Consider the following 19,237-nt stretch of genomic DNA (forward strand, 5'->3'; position numbering starts at 1 on the left):
TCACTGCTCTTGACCGAGGACGTACCACTTCCTCTTGTTAATGGTTTATGATTTCAAAACTGTCTATCCATTTACATAAATACATATGTACGTATGCAAATATATGTGGTTTCCAAATGGCAATGGAATTTAAATATCCCGTAGAGCTGGATGACTTTGCAACTAAAATATGAACATGCTTCTCCGCCTCATGAGAGTTGCAATATCTTTCACTCCACAGTGCCATAGTACCTTAGTTCCTAGTATCCCTCATAGGCATAAGTATAATTTGTGGCACCCGTGGGGTTAGGTGTGGCCCTGTGAATAGAATGTCAGCGGCGGAGACTTGAATCACTTTCAGGCGGAAGCTTTACATGCTGTCTGTAAGGCACCGTGACCTCTCCTCAGCTACAGGGTCTGGTGAAATACCCCAGACTGATGGACTGATGACGGCTCCGTCTGCCCGGACCCTGGGTGAGAAGATACAGGACAGAGTCCCCAGTTGACCTGAGAGGGCCATGTCTGAGCAAGAAATAACCTCGTATTTTAGGCCAATGAGATTCTGGAGGGGTACTCCCGCATCAGGGAGATATAGAGCATCAGCAGAGATAGAGAGAGAGTGCAAGTAGGGGAGGCGCAGAGAGCGGGGTCCTAGAAGATCGGAAGCAGGCTCTGGGCTGAAAGCAGAGTCCGATGGATACAGGGCTAGAACTCATGAACCATGAATATGTGACCTGAGTCAAAGTCTGACGCTTAACCGACTGAGCCACCCAGGCGACCCCATATGTACGATTTTTAAACGCAGTTGTTTTCAACAGAACTGGTATCACTTGCAATTGTTAACGTATATAAAATAGTGGCAATGGACAATCTTAAATTTATCTCTTATATTCTTGTACTCAAGGCAGATTTTCCATAGAGTCAGTCAGATATTATCATCCTCTAAAATGTTGTAACTGTTCACACTATTAGAATTAGTCATGAAGATACATATTGACTTAACGCTATAGTCAATATTGGTTCATTAATATTTATCTATCAACCATGAAATACTTGTAGGATCTGAAGTTCTAGAAATATGGACCAATGTCATTTAATTTGTAGTTTCTGTTTATTAATTTGACTATGTTTTTGTGTGTGTGAGTTCTTTCTATCTACTCTGACTTGCCATATCTTTTGTCTGCATTTCTATTTTGTTGTGCCGTTTAGATTTTTAGGAACACTTTTTTTTCTAAGATTTTATTTTTAAGTAATTTCTATGTGCAATGTGGAGTGTAAACCCAAGGTCAAGAGTCACATGCTCCACAGACTAAGCCAGCCAGGTGCCCTTAGATTTTTAGGGAATCTTATATGTTAGGCTTCCTTATACTGGATACGTTGTACATGTTGCAAATACTTTCTCCTAGTCTATCTTTTGCTTTTAAATTTCATTTCTCATGTGTTTTATGACACAGAGCTCTGATTTTCATATAGTAACATCTCTGTCTTCTTGATAGACATGGAATCTAGAATATGTTGGGCTTAGGAAGTTTTTCCCCAGTCAGCAAAGCACTACAAAATGAATTATATTTTTATTATAACTTAAATTATTTATAAAATTCCACTATAGTTTTAAGGGTTGTTTTATGTTTAACTCTTAAATCCAACTAGAATTTATTTCAGTGAATGGTGCAAGGTAGTGACTGCAATGTATTCTGTTTTGTTCAAATGAATAATTGTGCCCACATGATTTGTTGAATAATCTGCTTTTTTTGGTCGATTTATAACAAACATCTTGCATCAGCATCTGCTTCTAGTGGGGCTGACCCTGTGAACATTTGGAAAGAACTGGTATGTAGACCCTATTGGCCCTGCTGATTGCTGATGAATGAATGCTGTTCTTGAGGATGGTGGACCATTATTGTCGTAAACACAAGTCCCACAAGATGACTTGGTGGTCACAGTGTTTCTTCATTTTAACAATGCACATCATCCGGGGCACCTGGCTGGCTCAGTTAGTTAAGTTTTTGACTTTGGCTCAGGTCGTGACCTCAAGGCTCGTGAGTTGAAGCCCCGTGTCAGGCTCTGTGCTGACAGCTCAGAGCCTGGAGCCTGCTTCGGATTCTGCGTCTCCCTCTCTCTCTCTCTCTGCTCTCCCCGGCTCACACTCTGCCTCTCTCTGTCTCTCACAAATAAAAACGTTACAAATTTGTTTTTTAAAAGAATGCACATCATCATAAAGAAAGACCACCCAAGTATCTGAAGTAGAGAGTTCAAACAGGCGTCACGCTATCAACACGAATGGGAAGAAATGGGGCTGGGGCAGGTGACAGGGAGAGGAAAAGACTAGATCAGATGGGAGGTGATCTGCCTTATGCATCGATGGCTGCTTAGCTCCAGCCCATACCAGCCATGGGGACACATGGGCCCAGGTTTTTTTCCCCAACAGAACCTTTGGTTCCATTTATATATGTATAATTTCCTGCTGCCTGATTGAGAAGGTGCACAAGTATGTTTCCAACCATTTTTTTTCTCTAGAAGGAAAAAGGTTTCTGAAGCAGAGAAGAAAAGATTGCCTGATTTTAATATGTATCAAAACCTTAATTTACCTTTAGCCATATGCCTGGTTTTATAGTCATGAGACATGAGATGGCAGTATACTAAAGCCGAAGGTCTGCTGTTAGGTTCGTGAAGCTTCAAATGGTAACAGGTCAGAATGCACATCTTGACATGGAGAGCAGTTATGCCAGGTTTTCACCCCAAACTAAAACCTGTGTCATTCTCCCTTCCTGGGGGAATGGGTGAGTGAGGTAAATGAGAGAGAGGCCAAAGAGAGAGGCCCAGATGCTCTCAAGGGTCCCACACCCAGAGGGAGACATTACAATCAGGGATAAGTTGTATGCATCACATTAGTGTCATTATATGATCTGATGTTTTAGAAAATCATGATATATCCTCAAGTCTATGAGGTATCAGAACAGGAAAGTTTCACGTTCTGTATTTAAGAATTGGGAAAATAAAATATTTATCTTCACTCATTTTATAAGAATGAGCGATAATCTTGTAGTTCTTGGTGTCCTCATAAAGTTTTGTTTTCTCCAGAAGGATACAAGCTCTATTAGATTTTTTACTACCTATTTATCAATGAATTTTCATCTTCCAATATACATACCATGTACCATAAAAGATAGCAACTTTATTTTCCTGTAGAATGGTAGATTACATAAGTAATCCCTTTATCATTTCACTCATCATTTCACTGTCCCCCATGAAGGCCTTTAACTCCTAAACCAATTATATGCATTAGAGCAAGTTAGAATTTAGAATTTTTGCTTTGGACTGAACATTTGAAAGTCATTCTTTTTTTTTTTTTTTTTTTTTTTTAAAGAGAGAGAGAGAGAGGGAGAGAGAGATAAAGGGAGGGGCAGAGAGAGAGAGAGAGAGAGAGAGAGAGAGAGAGAATCCTAAGCAGACTCCACACACAGCGCAGAGCCTGACTCAGGGCTCAATCCCACTATGCTGGAATCATGACCTGAGCTGAAATCAAGAGCTCAACCAACTGAGCCACCCAGGTACCCCTGAAAGTCATTCTTCTACTTCAAGACCAAGCCTTCCACCCGCATCGAAATTTCGTTTTCAAACATCAAATGTGCTACATTTAATTTCAGTTAACATTAGCAAAAGAATAACGAACCTGGAAGGAATGAAATCAGAGGGCATGCTAAATTTCAAATGAGTGTCTTCTTTTAACAACAAGAGATTAAGAGTATCAGAATGAACTATAGAAAGAATGTATTGGGATGCCTGGGTGGCTCAGTCGGTTAAGCGTCCAACTCTGGATTTTGGCTCAGGTCATGATCTCACGCTGCGTGAGATCAAGCCCCACATTGGGTTCTGTGCTGAGCATGGAGACTGCTTGGGATATTCTCTCTTCCTCTGTCTCTGGTCTCCCCCTCCCCAAAAAATAAATAAGTAAGCTTTAAAAAAAAAGAATGTTTTTAAACTTTCTAAAACAAGTAAGTAGGACCAAAACTGACTAATATGCATTTGGCTCCAAAAGTCAATCACCAGTTTGTGTCGCCATCAGTGTTAAGTGTTGCTATACGGTGTAAGAAGCCTGCATTTATCTTAATGAACTGGGGAATAGTTCAGAGAAGTATCTGTGAAAAGGAAAAACATCATAATATTAGTGAACCTGAATAAAAAGCTGTTCCGAAATGTGACATCAGTCAAAATCCAATCAGAAGATGGAAACCACATAATAATTTGAACAATGAAAGTTTGATGTCGAGAATTGTCGACTACGGTGGGGAAACCTCTATATAGCAGGAAAGAGGATTCTAAAAATTACCCTAGGGCTGAGGGAGATGACTCAAGGAAGGAACAAATATGGAAGATGGGAATCTCTTCCTCAAGAAATTCAGACCTTGTTAGAGTATGGTTGTGGCTCATTGGATGTTGAAGAAGCTTGCCGAGTTGCCTTGGGCAAGAACTGCTGCATGGTCCCCAGGTAAGCCAGAAACATCCCTCTGGGGTACCATTACAACTGGATTGGGGGAAGCATCACTTGGGTAGCCCTTGGCACACTCTGTGGGCAGCAGCAAAATAGGAGCAGGAAGTAGATGAGAAAAAAAAGACTTGGAGAGAAGTCTTTTCCTCCTGTAGTGTCTCTCTGTCGCCTCCTGTTGACAAATCTTTACATGATGCAAGTTGCAAAGAAAAACTACAGGACCCAAATGCATCCTCATAGAGCAGGTAATGAGGGGATAGATTTGGAGCTTAAAGGATATAAATGGGTTACTTTTACAGTTATATTTAACTTTCTACTATCTAGTCATTTCTATGTGGATACAAGTGCTTAAGTTGCCAAAAAGTTTAATATTCAATTCATAATATCGTTCAGTATCTATGAAAATCTGTGAAAGTCAGCGCAACGCCAAATTCTGTGAGGACTGACGCTTATACAAATTGGGGAAAAAATAAACAAAATTATGAATTCCGTAATTCAGGTGAAAAGGTACTAAGTCTAAAGTAAATGTATATCCAACCTAACTTCTTAGCCAGATCCCCAAATTCCCACAGCCACTCCAGTCATCCCAAATTAAGGCCAAATAGGATGGAAAATAAATTAAAATAGAAAAAGGCATCACTCTGAACTGACTAGTCAAAACGACCCACTTTTTCAAATTTCACAAAATCATATGACCATGCAAACATATTACTAGGGTCTGTCCTGGCATCCTAGAGTAGCTTTTACACGTGTGTAGCACAAAATTCAAGCTTCATTAGTTTCACATCAAACCTATCTCTGATGCTCAATCTAACCATAATTTATTACGATCTTAATAAATTCTATTGGATTTCCATTCATTTGTGTTGTTAGTTTTCATTAAATGTTTGGTGCTTTTTGTTTTTTCGCACAGGTTAATTCGTTTAGGGAAGTGTCTGGGATATCCTTTTTAGTAGATCTATATACTCTTAAACTCTACCCATGCCTCTGGGTTTTAGATACTGCAGGTGATATACTTTGCACAGCTTGGCAGATAAATTCCACCGTGCCTATGTAACCTGGCCCCTGCCTCTCTCCCTGACTTCATCTTTACGATATCTGTGGCCAGTGGGGTTCCTCAGCACATCAAACCCCATTCTATCTCAGAGCTTTTACAGTCCCTCAAATATCTGAAAACCCCCTCCAGGTCTTTGCATAGTGACTATTCATTGCTTCCATCTCTACTCACCTCTTCGGATTTAGTGAATAATACATTTTATAAACCAGAAAGAGAAAGCTCTGAGGAGTCATCAGAAAATATCGAGGCCAATGATTTTTGCCTTACTTGCTTCTCTGTAATGACCTTATTCATTTTTATGCCGCGAGTTGCTGTCTTGCTTGCCTTTCTAAATTGCTCTGATCAAGTTCCCCACTGGGTTCTTCTGCAGAATCCTGATATTAATTTGAAACAAGGCCACACATTTAAATAAAAATGAGGTCAACTTCTTTCAAAGTTTCCACCCAGCAGCCTTTGAGATGAATGGTCCCTCTCCCAAAACTACATAGTCTGGAACGTATTTTTTAGCTTTATAATATCCCTACCCTTGTGTCTTTACCAGCAAACTTCTTACCTCCATCCAAGTTTACGTTGTGATCTATCATCCCCTTCATCCTCCATTTGTTTCAACCTCTACCTTGTTTATTGCCTTTTTCAATATTTGAAGGGAGTGACTTGTCTCTCTCTTTTTGTTTTTAAGTTCATTTATTTTGGGAGAGAGAGAGAGAGAGCACACATAAGCAGGGAGAGGCAGAGAGAGAGGGGGAGAGAGAATCCCCAGCAAGCTCTGCACGGTCAGCACAGAGCCTGACACGGGGCTCAAAATCACAAACCGTGAGATCATGACCTGAGCCGAAACCGAATTGGATGTTTCACCAGCTGAGCCACCCAGGAGCCCCTAGTGACTCTTTTCTCTTATCCAATGCATACAGTCATTTGAGTTTGTGATCTCTGATGTATGACAGGAGAAGGCAGGGACTTGTAGTACGATACTGAGTCAGTGGGTTACTGGAACCACGTGGAACTGTTTGGAACTTGGACAATGTAGTTGATACTGTAAACTATGTGAAGTTTCTAGAATAGGACAAGCAGTTAGTCTCAGATAAAATCTAGAGAATCCTCAGGCACGTAGATTATTTTGATACTATCAGGGATGTCTAAATATTTACCAAGTGGTTTCAGTGGTTTGCATGATTTTTTTCAGAAATTTTCCATTATAAAAGGAGAAGTGTATCCATATTAATTACTAGCAAATCAATATGTCCATATATGTGATCTCCGACATGACGATGTCAAATCCCAAGGGAATGAATAAGGTGGACATATGAATAAAACTTCTTCTGGCAGAGGAAATGGATAATCTTTCTGGTCTCAGATCAAGCTCCCTTCAGCCATTCAAATACTTCTCAATTTTGCCACATTTGACTATTACCTGAATGCCAGGGGATACATCCTTGAGGTTTGCATGGGGGGGTTAACTTGGTGATACCATCTTCAACCTCGACATGATTGATCGTATCAGTCGTGTGAACTCTAAAAGGAGTAAGGTCGTCATCATTTCATTTATTCACAACCATATCCCTGTCATGGATAATAATGGCTGACATATAAGCACTCAAGAAATATTTATTCAGTGAATCAAATCAAGTACTTTAACATGCTAACTTTATATTTTAAATACACAAAAAATTCTTAGCTATTAAAATAATAACAAATGCTTTTTTTTTTCCTATCCCAGTGTCATGAGTAATACCTTTCAAGGACCGTTGTGAAGAAATATTGCTGAGGAAGATAGTATCGAGGTGTTAATGCTCTGTGGAATGGTACACTTTTACTTAATAACAGATATTGTTCTATTATCTCTCTTTCTAGTTCTCTCTCATTCTCTCTCTCTCCCTCTCTCTCCTTGTCTCTTCTCCTCCCTTCTCTTTCTTTTATAAATATGATATCATTCAGTATGTTCCCTAAAGAAAGACTAACAAAGTTGGATAGATGTACTGCCTAAAACAAAGTACCTCCTTAAGCCAATATGTCTTTTTTTTTAAATTTTTTAACATTTATTCATTTTTGAGAGACAGAGAGCACAAGCGGAGAAGGGGCAGAGAGAGGGAGACACAGAATCCAAAACAGGCTCCAGACTCTGAGCTGTCAGCATAGAGCCCAACGAAGGGCTTGAACTCCTGAACCATGAGATCATGACCTGAGCCGAAGTCCGACACTCAACCGACTGAGCCACCCAGGCGCCCCAATATGTCTTTTTTTTTTATGCAGCTGAGAAGGTACTTTGAAACATATCAAGAAACTGAATACAACATAGTGTGGCAATGATAATTGCTCTAAGGAAAATGTACCAGAAAAATCAATTCAAAAGCCAATTTACCCATTGACTTTAGTGAATTCATTTGACCTCAGTGAATTCATTTGATCTTCTATGCAACCAGTTAGAAGATTAATAAGAAATGATCAATAAAGACAAATATTTCTGAAAAACTAAAATCCCTCACACTGAGCTGTAGTTGTGAAATTTTTCTATTGTTGAGAACATACCGTCTCTTTGGTCTTAAGTATCTAAATGTATTAATTCCATTTGTGGTATGTGAATACAGCATAGTGTTTGCATAGTGTCAAAATGTCTTTGAACTTCTGTATACAGCAAATACCAAATTGACAAAAAGTAATTTAAATAAGAGGCTGTGTTGCATTGGTTTTTGTTTTAGAACCAGATAATCCTCGTTTGAGTTTCCAGGATCTGTAACTACTATTTGTAGAAGTTTGGACAACGTCTGTAAACTTCAATTACTTTATGTAGAAAATGAAGATAATCATAGAGTTGAGGTAAGAATTAAGTGGAACATATTAAAAACAGATCAGTATCTGGTATGGAGTAAGCAATAAATCATAACAGTCATTTTATTATCATTATCGGTGGTATTCCTCTGATGATAAATTCTAAACTTATAGTTAGTAATTACTTAGGTATCACTGTATGCATTTTTGTGAGCTAACCTCATTCCTGGATGCTTTTATTTCATGCTTTAATCTTTTTTTTTATTTCCTTCTTATAGTTCTCACACATTGCTAACACATGTTACCTTGCTATATTTTATGCATCAATAAATGTAGTTTTAATTTATTTTACAACGGAGTGGAGTTTAAATAAATATGTAGATGGATAGATATAAACCATAATGATATAAATAATATATGTATTTACAGTAATCTTGGGCTATGAATTAATATATGTCACAAGACCTCAGACAATTCTTGTTTCATGGTGATGAAACACAGAAAGGAAAAGAATGTGTCGATAAAGTGCGAGGACTTTGCATGAACTGTCACTGTCCAGAACAGTACTGGATGTAGGAGGACTTTGATAAATATTTGTTAAATAAATCCACAAAGGAAGTCAATGAATATTATTTAAGATTTTCATGTGCAGAGCAATGGGCCAGACACCTTGGAGAATAAAAGATTTACAACTAGTAAGCCCAGTTAGCCCCTTTCTGAAAATTACTATATAGTATTAGATGACCAACTATAAAAAATATTAATAACTATTATGAACAGGTGGCATTGTAATGAAGATCCAAACACCACACCATGTGTTTGTATGTGCTTGGGGTACAAATCGGTCTTTGACTGGTGGACATCAGTTCCAACCTGGGGGACATTTGATAGTCTCCTAATACTATTACCAACAACAAAGATTTCTGAGTAACACCTGGATACCAATTTCTAAGCAATACCCAGAATAATTTTTAAAGGGTACCTTAAAAAAGGGGGTTGGCTCAGTTGGTTGAGCATCCAACTCTTGGTTTCAGCTCAGACCTCCATCTCCTATTTTGTGGAATTGAGCCCCTCATTGGACTCTGTGCCGATAGCTTGGAGACTGCTTGGGATTCTCTCTCTCTTCTCTCTCTCTCTGCCTCCCCGCCCCCCAGCTGCATGCTCTCTCTCTCTCTCAAAATAAATAAACAAACATTAAAAATAACATCCCTGTCCTCATAGAATATTGACTTCTTCAGAGGGCAGATGGACACCTAATCACAAAGAATTGATTTAACCAAAAGCTGGAAGTTTCTCCCCACAGCAGTACTGTTTGCCATGAGGTGCCTCTAATTAACAGTAGGGCTATGAGTGGACACATTTTTTACATTTGGTGCTGTGGACAAAATATTGTTTCTGGTGAACGTGACACAATTTCCAATATACGGAACAGAGGTGATTCTTTAATATAGCTTTCTCAGTAACAGCTTCATATTCTAATCATCTGGGAGGTTGTGGGGAAGAAAGCAGAAAGGATACGAAGGAAGAGATGGGGGGGGTGAAGGAAAGGAAGGAAAAATTGTCTAGCCCTGAAACCTAGCCTGATAAACCCAGAATCAATAGGAGTGAGCCCAGCCATCAGTAATAAATAAAATATCCCGAGAGGAATGTAATGAGCTGCCGTGGTCGAAAACCACACCTGGGCAATGATCCAGGGCACTGTTTCTCAAGCCTTACTGGGAATAAGAATCATATGGATAGCTTGCTATAACAGATCAATGAAGCCCAGCCCCAAAGATTCGTGCATCTCAGCTCCAGAGATCCATCTAGGGTGGAGCTTAAGATTTTGCATTTCTAACCAGTCCCAAGATAATTCTATGTTGTCCATCTGTGAAGTACACTTTGAGTACCAGTGCTCTAGAGTGTGGTACCAAAGGCTACCTGATAATTGGCAGAGAAGTAAGTCATCTGGGAGTCGTTGCTTAGTAAATAGTCTATGGACGGACAGCATCAACATCTCCTGGGATCTTCTAGAAATGCCACATCTCAGACTCTGATGAATCAGAACGTGTATGTTAATACGATCGGCAGGCAATAGGCATGTTTGTTAAACTTGGAGAGGTATTGATCTAATCCTCAATTTTGGCCACACACTGGAGTCTCTTGAGTACCTTCCAAATTTAACAAGGTTGGGACTCCCCGCAGGATGCTTTGTGGACAATAGATTTTAGAAATTGCCAGCATGACTCTTCTATGTAGCAAAGTATGAGAAGCACAATTCTAGGGGACATGATTTGAGGTGATGTTGTGCAAATTTATCCATAAACCTTTTTTTAATGTTTATTTTCGAGAGAGAGAGAAAGAGAGAGAAAGCATGAGTGGGGATGGACAGAGAGAGAAGGAGACACAGAATCCAAAGCAGACTTCAGACTCTGAGCTGTCAGCACAGAGACCGATGCGGGGCTCTAACTCACAGGCCGTGAGATCATGACCTGAGCCGAAGTCAGATGCTCAACAGACTGAGCCACCCAGGTGCCCCCTGCATAAACTTCCTCCTCTTCCAATCTCCTAGTCTGTCACATTGCCTGACATTCTACTGATAGCTATTCACTTATACATGTTAATAAGAATCCTCTCCTGTGCAAATGGCCAGAGGAGAATGGACATTGTTTTATCATGTGTTCTACTATCAACATAATTAATCAGATTCTGAGATCATAAAGTTGGAAACAAATAAGTCTTAGTGGCAGTTGGGAAAATAGAAGAGATGATATAGAATATGGGGGTACTTCTTGTTGTGAGCTGAGATGGATGGAAACTTGCAGCATTGACGATGTGGAGCATGATTAGTTCTGGTTCAACCCTCAAGTACAGTGCCCACAGAACACGGAGTGGCTGGACGAGGGGCTAAATGGTGGGGATAGACTGGATTTCTTTTAAGAAATGAACATGAAAAGAATTTGAGGAATTATAAAATTGTAATAAATCACACTGCAATTGGACCTGTGGCAGAAGATGTAAGTGATTGATGAAGCAGCCATGAGAAACTATTACAGGAGACTATATTATCACAAGTATACTTTTTTTGTGTAAGCTTGCTGAGTTCCAGAACCTTGTTTTACATATGTCAAGTGCCCAATGACATTTTAGCTATTGATAACCCCAGTAAGTGTTAACCACAAACACTTGTTCCCTATTTAAGCTAGATTAATTTCAGAGGTATGATTGAATGCATGAACGTGGCAAACACCCGTGCCATAAACGTTTTATATACGCAGGTCTAAGATGGCTGGATTTTTTCTTAATGCCTCCAGCATATTTCAGACCCATGCTGAGTCATTTAATTGGAATTAGGTGCATATTGAAGGAAGAAAAGTGTCGTTTCTTCTTATTTTAGTGACTCCTCTGTATGAGGCAGAAGCCAAGTGGTGATTGAGGACCACTGGGGGTCACCTAGCTAAATTGAAGAGTCTAGGGTCTCACTATTCACCCCTGCCGCTCGTCCATGATACATACAATGTCAGGGATCACTCCTGAAGTTGAAAACTGTATGGGCTTTTCTTTGAAAGATTCTCACAAATTGTGTTTCTTGGTGAATGAATGCCAACAGCAACAAAGTCAACTAATTTAAACTATTGCTTTTATTATAATTACACGGGAGCACAAATAAATAAGCACAAAAGTATTGTAAAATATTGCCAATGCACTAAAGAAAACAAATTGTTTCCCAACAACATCTGGTTACTTCAGTAGTATCAAAGTACATTTATAATTACATGTCACCTAAAAAAATCAAGTACAAAAATTAAGAGAAATTAAAACATCAGTGTTTATATTAATATGCATATAGAAATGGCGAACAACACATGAATAGAGAAATCTGTTAGCTAATGCTTATTTGCACAATTTTTCAGGCACATACCTGACATTTTTAATGAGTTATGAAAATGTAATATGACATTCAACTTCTTCGATACGGTAAACACGTTATGTTGAAATGGATGTTTAATGGTTTCTTTTAAGAACCCTGTCTTTTAAAAATGTCGTGCCATTATCCACTAGAAAACAATATTTTATATCATCTCTCAATAGCTATTTGTTTTAGTTTCTTGAAAAGAGCAAAAAAGTAAACATACAATTGCTAAATACGTAAACACATTTTTAGTGCAAGATAACAAGACCTGTGACTTTACTGTGCTTTGCTTTTTATAATCACAGTGCACTTTATGCCAATTGCTACACTATAAATGTTAACTCAAGGAGTTCCAAACAAAAGAAGTGCATACTAAACATTTTCATATATATTATATACAGTATGTATACTGTATGTGGGTGTATACATGTGTAAATGTAGATGTTTTTAGGGTGGGCGAACCCAGTCACATTTGGGGACAATTGAACACTTTGACAAGATCTTCATACGTACTTGGTTGCGATAAATCCAGCAATGTTTCTGTAAAGGTATTTCCCCTTAAATTTGAAACTGTGTAATATTTAAAGGGAAATGTAATCAGATGGGTTTTTTTTTCCAAATTACACACACTTTGCTGCAATGTAATTGACCCAAATATCAAAGGGTTTTAAATCAATCCAAACAACAAGCCACAATGTTCAAGTCCAACATGGCAAACGTGTTATCCTTTTACTGAGATACATAGACAGCAGTACATATCCTATGTGTACATATAGAGTCTTATACATAAACATTTTATACTTAGACATTAACTTTAATATGTTTTAGTATTTTTTTCGACTGTACACTTGATCTGGAAAAAAAGAGAGAATACCATATATAAACACAAAGGAGATGTCAAACATGTGATATTGTATACCTTCTTAGAAATAATTGGCTTTGTTTTGAAACTTTAAGGATTGCATAATTAAGTTCCTTGAAGGCAGGGATCATATCTTTTTGAATATTTAATTCCAAGTGCTTCACAGAATTTTTAAAAATAACTAATACGTTTCTCAACCATGAACTGCTAATAATAAATTAATAAATTGTCCACATTCTACAATTAGCTATCAATGTTCCCATGGAGGGAAGATGTAGTAAGTTAATCTTACATATTATAGGTACCATTTTTCTTCAGTTCCATTTAAGTTTGGGATACAATGCCCTATGAATTGTTATTCCATCCTACTTGTATTCCTTTAAAAGGGTAAATTGTATCTCCTCTCAGATCACCTACTGCTTAAATCAGAGGAAAGTTTTGTTTTTTTTTTTAATTTTATAGGTAGCCATAATGAACTTACAATCTCTTTTCTGCTTTAGTGAAGTGATTCACTTTAACATATAGGTGATATTTAAATTGCATCGTTAACGTGCATTGTTTTGATGCCTTCTATATAGTTCATTAAAACTATAACCCAAAAAGGTTGCTTAGTTCTTTTCTTTTTCTTTCTTTCTTTACTTGATTACTAAACGTGCCCAAAGAGTCAAAGCAAATGATATGTGAGGATGAGGCCAAAGCCAGAGTGTAGTAAGAAAAATGTTTCTCTATTCTCTGGAAGCATTCAACAAAACTATATGGAACCTCCATGTCCCAAGTCCCAACATCCTGTTTTGAAAAGGGAAGTTGTATCTTGTGGTATCCAGACCATTTCTGGATATTTGAATGTGTATATTCTTTAAAACCACAAACGTTAACCTCTTAATTTTTGCTTTCTTTCAGTTTCCCGAATATTTTGTATGGGTGGACATTAACCTTCACTTAATGCAAATCAATCACCTTCACCTGAACTTGCGTCCGCAGCATAAATATGGGGGAAAGGGTAGCAGTGTTCCTGTGAGGAACTGCCATAAAACCTCAGAAGATGCTAGTTTCTGGCATTGCACAGAAATGCAGAATTTGATTTTTCCCTTACATGGACTCTAAAGAAATTGGTCTCTTGTGTGCTAACAAGTTCTTCCTACAGGAAAGCATCTTGCTGACAGCCAATAAAGTTCTGTTTCTGTAAAATTTGCTGTGAAAAGACCATTTCTCATAGGTATGAGCTCTTCCCACCCGATAACCATGCCAGGATACCATTTGTTCTTTGGCACTGCTAAACATATGAGCTATACCTTCCCATTGTGTTCTGTATGTGGAATGTTGATCATCTGACCAAGTTCACAGACTGAAGCATCCTGGTTGCCTGCCACAAGAGAATACACTGATTTTTCTTTGTATCCTAATGACTTCTTTTTCTCCATACAAAGAAGCGCTACACAAAGAGAAAATTAATTATAGAATGGTTATGGCCCTATCAGCTAAGCTGCGATGGACAGGGGTTTGGGCACTGGATAAAAGTTACGGAGTCAAATATCAGCGAAGCCACTTTTCCAGATCGTTCAATTACTTCCCGTGGAAAGGAAGATTTGGAGATATTAAATAGAAATAGTTGCCCAAGGTCAGATTTTCAAACAAGCTGCCTTCTCAGAAAATAACTTGCTTGAAAAAAGAGTCCATGAAACCTGGCAACATCATGAGTTTGGCAGAACAAATGGGAATGTCTGAATCCAACACACATCATTTCAGTACCTCTGTTTCCTTCTCGACAAGTGGCCAGCAGTGAGAAATATCTTCTCCCTTATTCAGAAAGATAGGGGGAAAGATTGGCATCTGAAAAACACACTTGGATATGTTACCGAAATATAAATTTCAAAGGAATTACCCAGCCATTACCATACTGAGCCTGAATATACATAGACATACACCAAGATCATCATCAAGATGCTGAGAATTGATGTCTTACGCCTCATTGATTGGCTTGAGTACCTGTGGTCAGAATGACCTGAATCAGGCTAACCTGGGTCCTCAGCACATTTTATGTCTATGCTGATTTTATCTGAACACATTTCCATCCCTCTTCAATTGGTACTCCATTGATTGTTGGGTTTGAAATATAATCTCTAACTGGTGAAACACGGCAGTAGGATTTATTGAAGCCACGTAAGATCTCTCCATGATTTCCTGTACTTGTGATCCTGCTTTTTTGTTTGTTTGTTTTTTTACCACTTCAGTGATACAAGCAAAACCTAAAACCTCAGTAAGCACTGTACGTATACAGTTCTCCTGCTGAGAACTCGTTCACGCAAAAACAACAGATACATATGCTCCCACTTACCCTTTTTCCTTATTCTTTCAGAATTCTAGTTGGACATCAAAATATCCATTACTTATAAAATATTAAAAAATTATTTATAGCATTTCAAAGGCTTGAAAGGAACGATTACTGGTAAAGCATCACTAGGTTGTTAGCAATATAGATTACAAAAATTCCCTAACTCCTGTTATTTGGTTTTATTGAGCAGCAGTGACTCTTGCTGTCAACACCCTTACGAGGAAAACCACTATGACAATAACTTCAAACACGTACCTTTTTCTCTCAGAAATATAATACTAAATTGATTGTTAAAGAAGAATCACATACTGTCAATTTTAGGAAGCATAAATAGTAATTTAAATATTACAAAATATACGCGATAGTTTCCTTTTTATTCATCCGTGGCAATATTTATATTCAACTAACAAGTTATTCTTAAAAGATATATATGATTTGTTTAACTTAAATTTTACCACCACATAAAATTGAATCCACCCCTTCCACCCCCTCTCCCCTGCATTTCCCGCTTCTTCCTGGAAACAAAAATAAAAGAAACAAGGGGTCAAAACTCTTTGGTCATGGTGTCCTAAGCAGTAAGAACGGGTGTGATGGTCATGCACAGAAGATTACGACCCCAAAATGTGGTGAGAACTCGTTTGAAAAAACTTAAGAAACACTAGTTTGTTAATGGGCCTTAATTTTGAGACAGATTGGCATTTAATGTACTAAAATATGTAAATGCGTCCGTCTGAATGTTTATTTCTCATTTTCTAGGGGAAACAAACATACACGTGAAAAGTTACTTAAAAATAGTGATTGCAGTGGCTGTGAGGCCCCTGGTCCTGCTTTCTTGAAAGCAGTCATGCTAGTTAGCTATTGATTCCTTATTCCTTCCATTGTCACAGTGAACCCTGGTCTCCTCCAATCAGATCAATGATGCAAGGACACATGTCCCTAAAGTCATTTCTGAAGGAAATGTTTTCTGCTGGGAAATCCAAATATATCCTAATAACTTTCTCTGGAGTCTAATGATTGTTTAGTATAAACAAGACAATATTGAAGAGAAATTCTTATAAAGCCAATGTAGCAAAAATATTGGTATTGATGTAATGTGGACGTCCAAATTAAGCATCACATTTGCATTCATTTCCTGTCAAATCCTTAGAAACTTACAAAGCAACAGATGTTCTTGACGAATATGATACTCGATTTCTACATTACTAGCACCAGATCTTATATTATGTGATTGAACATGATTTTTATAGCTGTGAGCTCTCATACAGAAGCCAAATGTGGACAGAAAAAAAATAATAACGTCTTAAATGCAAAAATTAATAATAAAAGGCATCAAGGGATTACATATAAAAGAGATAACAAACCAGTTAATACCGAAATTATATCATATAGTAAAACTCTCGATATTTCTGTAATTTATATCCGTATAATGTGTATTATTTCAGGTGTCACCCATAAACTAGTAAAATATTTACATCTTAATATCTTTTGGATTCAAAATAATCCGGGATAAATAAGTGTCTTAATTGCAAGGATACAATTAATATACATTTTATGTTGAAGTTGCCTGTGAGTAGGCACAGCTTCCCATGGGTTTTCCGGGGAAGCACTGGCATTCCATCCCGACAGAGAAGACACGTAACAGTTCTTTATCTCAAGACTGAGTCGACCTCCCTCTCCGTGTGGACCTCACGCCATCCTGCGCACAGTCATATGGCGGTGTCCCAGAACACCGTTTGCTGCTTAGAGTAGGGTGGAGGGCTGTACTTCTTTGCACCTGCATTCTTCTTCCAGCTGGGTAGGATAGGCATGCTATCCTGTTTGCAAAGGCCTTTTTCCGTTTTCTGTCTAGCTTTTATTTCCTTGCACAAGCAACGCTTTTTCTCAATCATCTCAAGCATTGTATGGTCTCCATGAAACCACTGCATGCATGCCACCTAGCAAAAAAGAAAGAGTGAATACAGAAGCAAAAAAAATGGAACGAAAGCAATCGTGTTGTTGTTGTTGTCATCATTTTTTTTTTTTTTTTTTTTTGCACCGTGCTAGTCGTGGTTTTGAGAAAATGTCAGCTGTTTCTTTACCTTTGTAATTCTTACAAAGCAAAATTGACGTATGGGGACTATAAATAAGTTTTGTGCTTGACTTTGTGATATAATTAAACAACTATTTGGGTGAGAAGATTTTTCTGATAAGTTTCAGGAGCTCACAGTGTAGAGATAACCCTTTCTTTTTTAAAGCTATTTGCCTTGTATTTACCCATGACTTTTATGTTGACTCCATTGTCTTCTAGGTGTCTAAGTTCAATTATTGGAACTGCTTTTCAGTGAGATCTAATATGAATATGAGATGTTTTGAAGATTTTAAAGAACATTTTTGTTCTTGAAATAAAACTTTTTTTTTTTATAAAAAACATACAGAAGTAAGATTTTTCATAATTCTACCAAAACGACTTTGCCTATGCATCGAATGCTTGGAATTTAAATGCCCAAGTAATTTTTTGCAAAGAATTTTTTCCATGCTTTTGATGCTTCAGCAAATGTCTAATTAGAATCATTGACCTGTGCCTTCACGCTGACCCAGGCAATTTAGAGAAACAGATTCCTGGGGTCAGTTACGTGCCAGGAGATGGTTCAGAGCTGACTGTGTACTGATAGACATAACATGTTTCTTGAAAGATGAACATTGCACCCTGGTAGGTATATGTGGTCATGTCCTCTGGTAAATCTTCTTTAGCACAGAACTACCGAGTTGCATCTGCCATACAAGGAGAGGAATGTGACCGGGCCACCAATCCAGCATGAAGAAGCTGTGTCTAAGCACGTCTACTCTTTGACTTTAAGGGCTAAAATAGCTCAGCTGGAGTCACTGTATTAGATGTTACAATTTTAGCATAAATATAAGCACCGATACTCATATAACGCTTACTCTGTACCAGATCCCATTCTACATACTCTGTGTAATTTCATTCATTCATTCCTCACAATGATGATGCTTTGAAGTAAGTGCTATTCATTAATCCATAAAGATGACTAAAATGAGACTTAGAGAGATCTAGTGACGTGCCTAAGCTTACAGAGCCAGCAGATGTCAGAGTCGGGATTGGATCCCAGGAGTTCATTCCTAACACCTTGCCTTTAACAACTACACTATACTGACTTTCAGCGTACATGTACAACTGGGAAGGATCGGGAAGATAAATGAGCACAATGTTCTCAATGTCCAGGTGAGGAAGCCGCGGCTTCAAGAAACTGCACACGTTGCCCAAAGCCAGGCAGGTAAGTTTCTGGTGCGAACAAGGCAAGACTGAGTTCTCATGATTCGCAATCCTTCACGGAGACAGCAGGATCTAGAGCTAGAAGACAAGAAATCAAAGCCTGGATGTATCAAACTCCTCCCTGCAATTGTACTTCCTGGTGTCTTTATCTGAATAGCTGAATTGATCGTATTTCAATTCCAGAAGTCGATATAAGGGTTAACTTGGATAATGAAGGTGAAGTCATTTTTCAAAACACTAAATCATTGCCTAAGTATTGTCACTGCCGCACTGACAGACAAACACATGGGAGTTTTTTGTGCCTGCTCTCTGCCAAGCGTGTGTGAAGAGCTCTGTGTATGTTACCCTGAATCCTCCCAGCTACCCCGAAAGCTAGGATTTATCTACCCAGTACAAGTGAAAAAACAGAGTCTCAGAAAGTAGATCTAGGTCTCAGATTACTATATGGGAGACAGACCTCTACCAAACTTGGATCTGTCTGACTCCACAGTGAATAGTCTTTCTACTACAGCAGGCTCAATCTACTGAATATTATCTAGAAATTATAATAATAGTTACTGGCATAGGTACTACCATATCCGGGTGCTAC

The 19,237-nt window shown here is 38.2% G+C and overlaps 1 protein-coding gene across 5 annotated transcripts in view; it reads right to left on the minus strand.

Annotated features, from left to right (window-relative positions):
* Positions 1-4,062: 4,062 nt before the first annotated feature.
* NYAP2 (neuronal tyrosine-phosphorylated phosphoinositide-3-kinase adaptor 2) overlaps positions 4,063-19,237 on the minus strand; it is a 274,769-nt gene continuing 259,594 nt past the window's right edge. For 3 of the 5 annotated variants that reach the window (XM_040450853.1, XM_040450854.1, XM_040450861.1), the window contains one exon: positions 11,894-17,311. In XM_040450853.1, the coding sequence (XP_040306787.1) occupies positions 17,084-17,311 (228 nt within the window). In that variant the 3' untranslated portion in view covers positions 11,894-17,083. Of the gene's footprint in view, positions 4,119-11,893; positions 17,312-19,237 lie in introns of those variants that run through there. The other 2 variants (XM_040450859.1, XM_040450855.1) reach the window with 2 other exon arrangements.

This window comes from Herpailurus yagouaroundi, unplaced genomic scaffold (assembly GCF_014898765.1).
Source record: "Herpailurus yagouaroundi ecotype Mexico unplaced genomic scaffold, PumYag 202, whole genome shotgun sequence".
NCBI classification, from domain to species: Eukaryota; Metazoa; Chordata; class Mammalia; order Carnivora; family Felidae; genus Herpailurus; species Herpailurus yagouaroundi.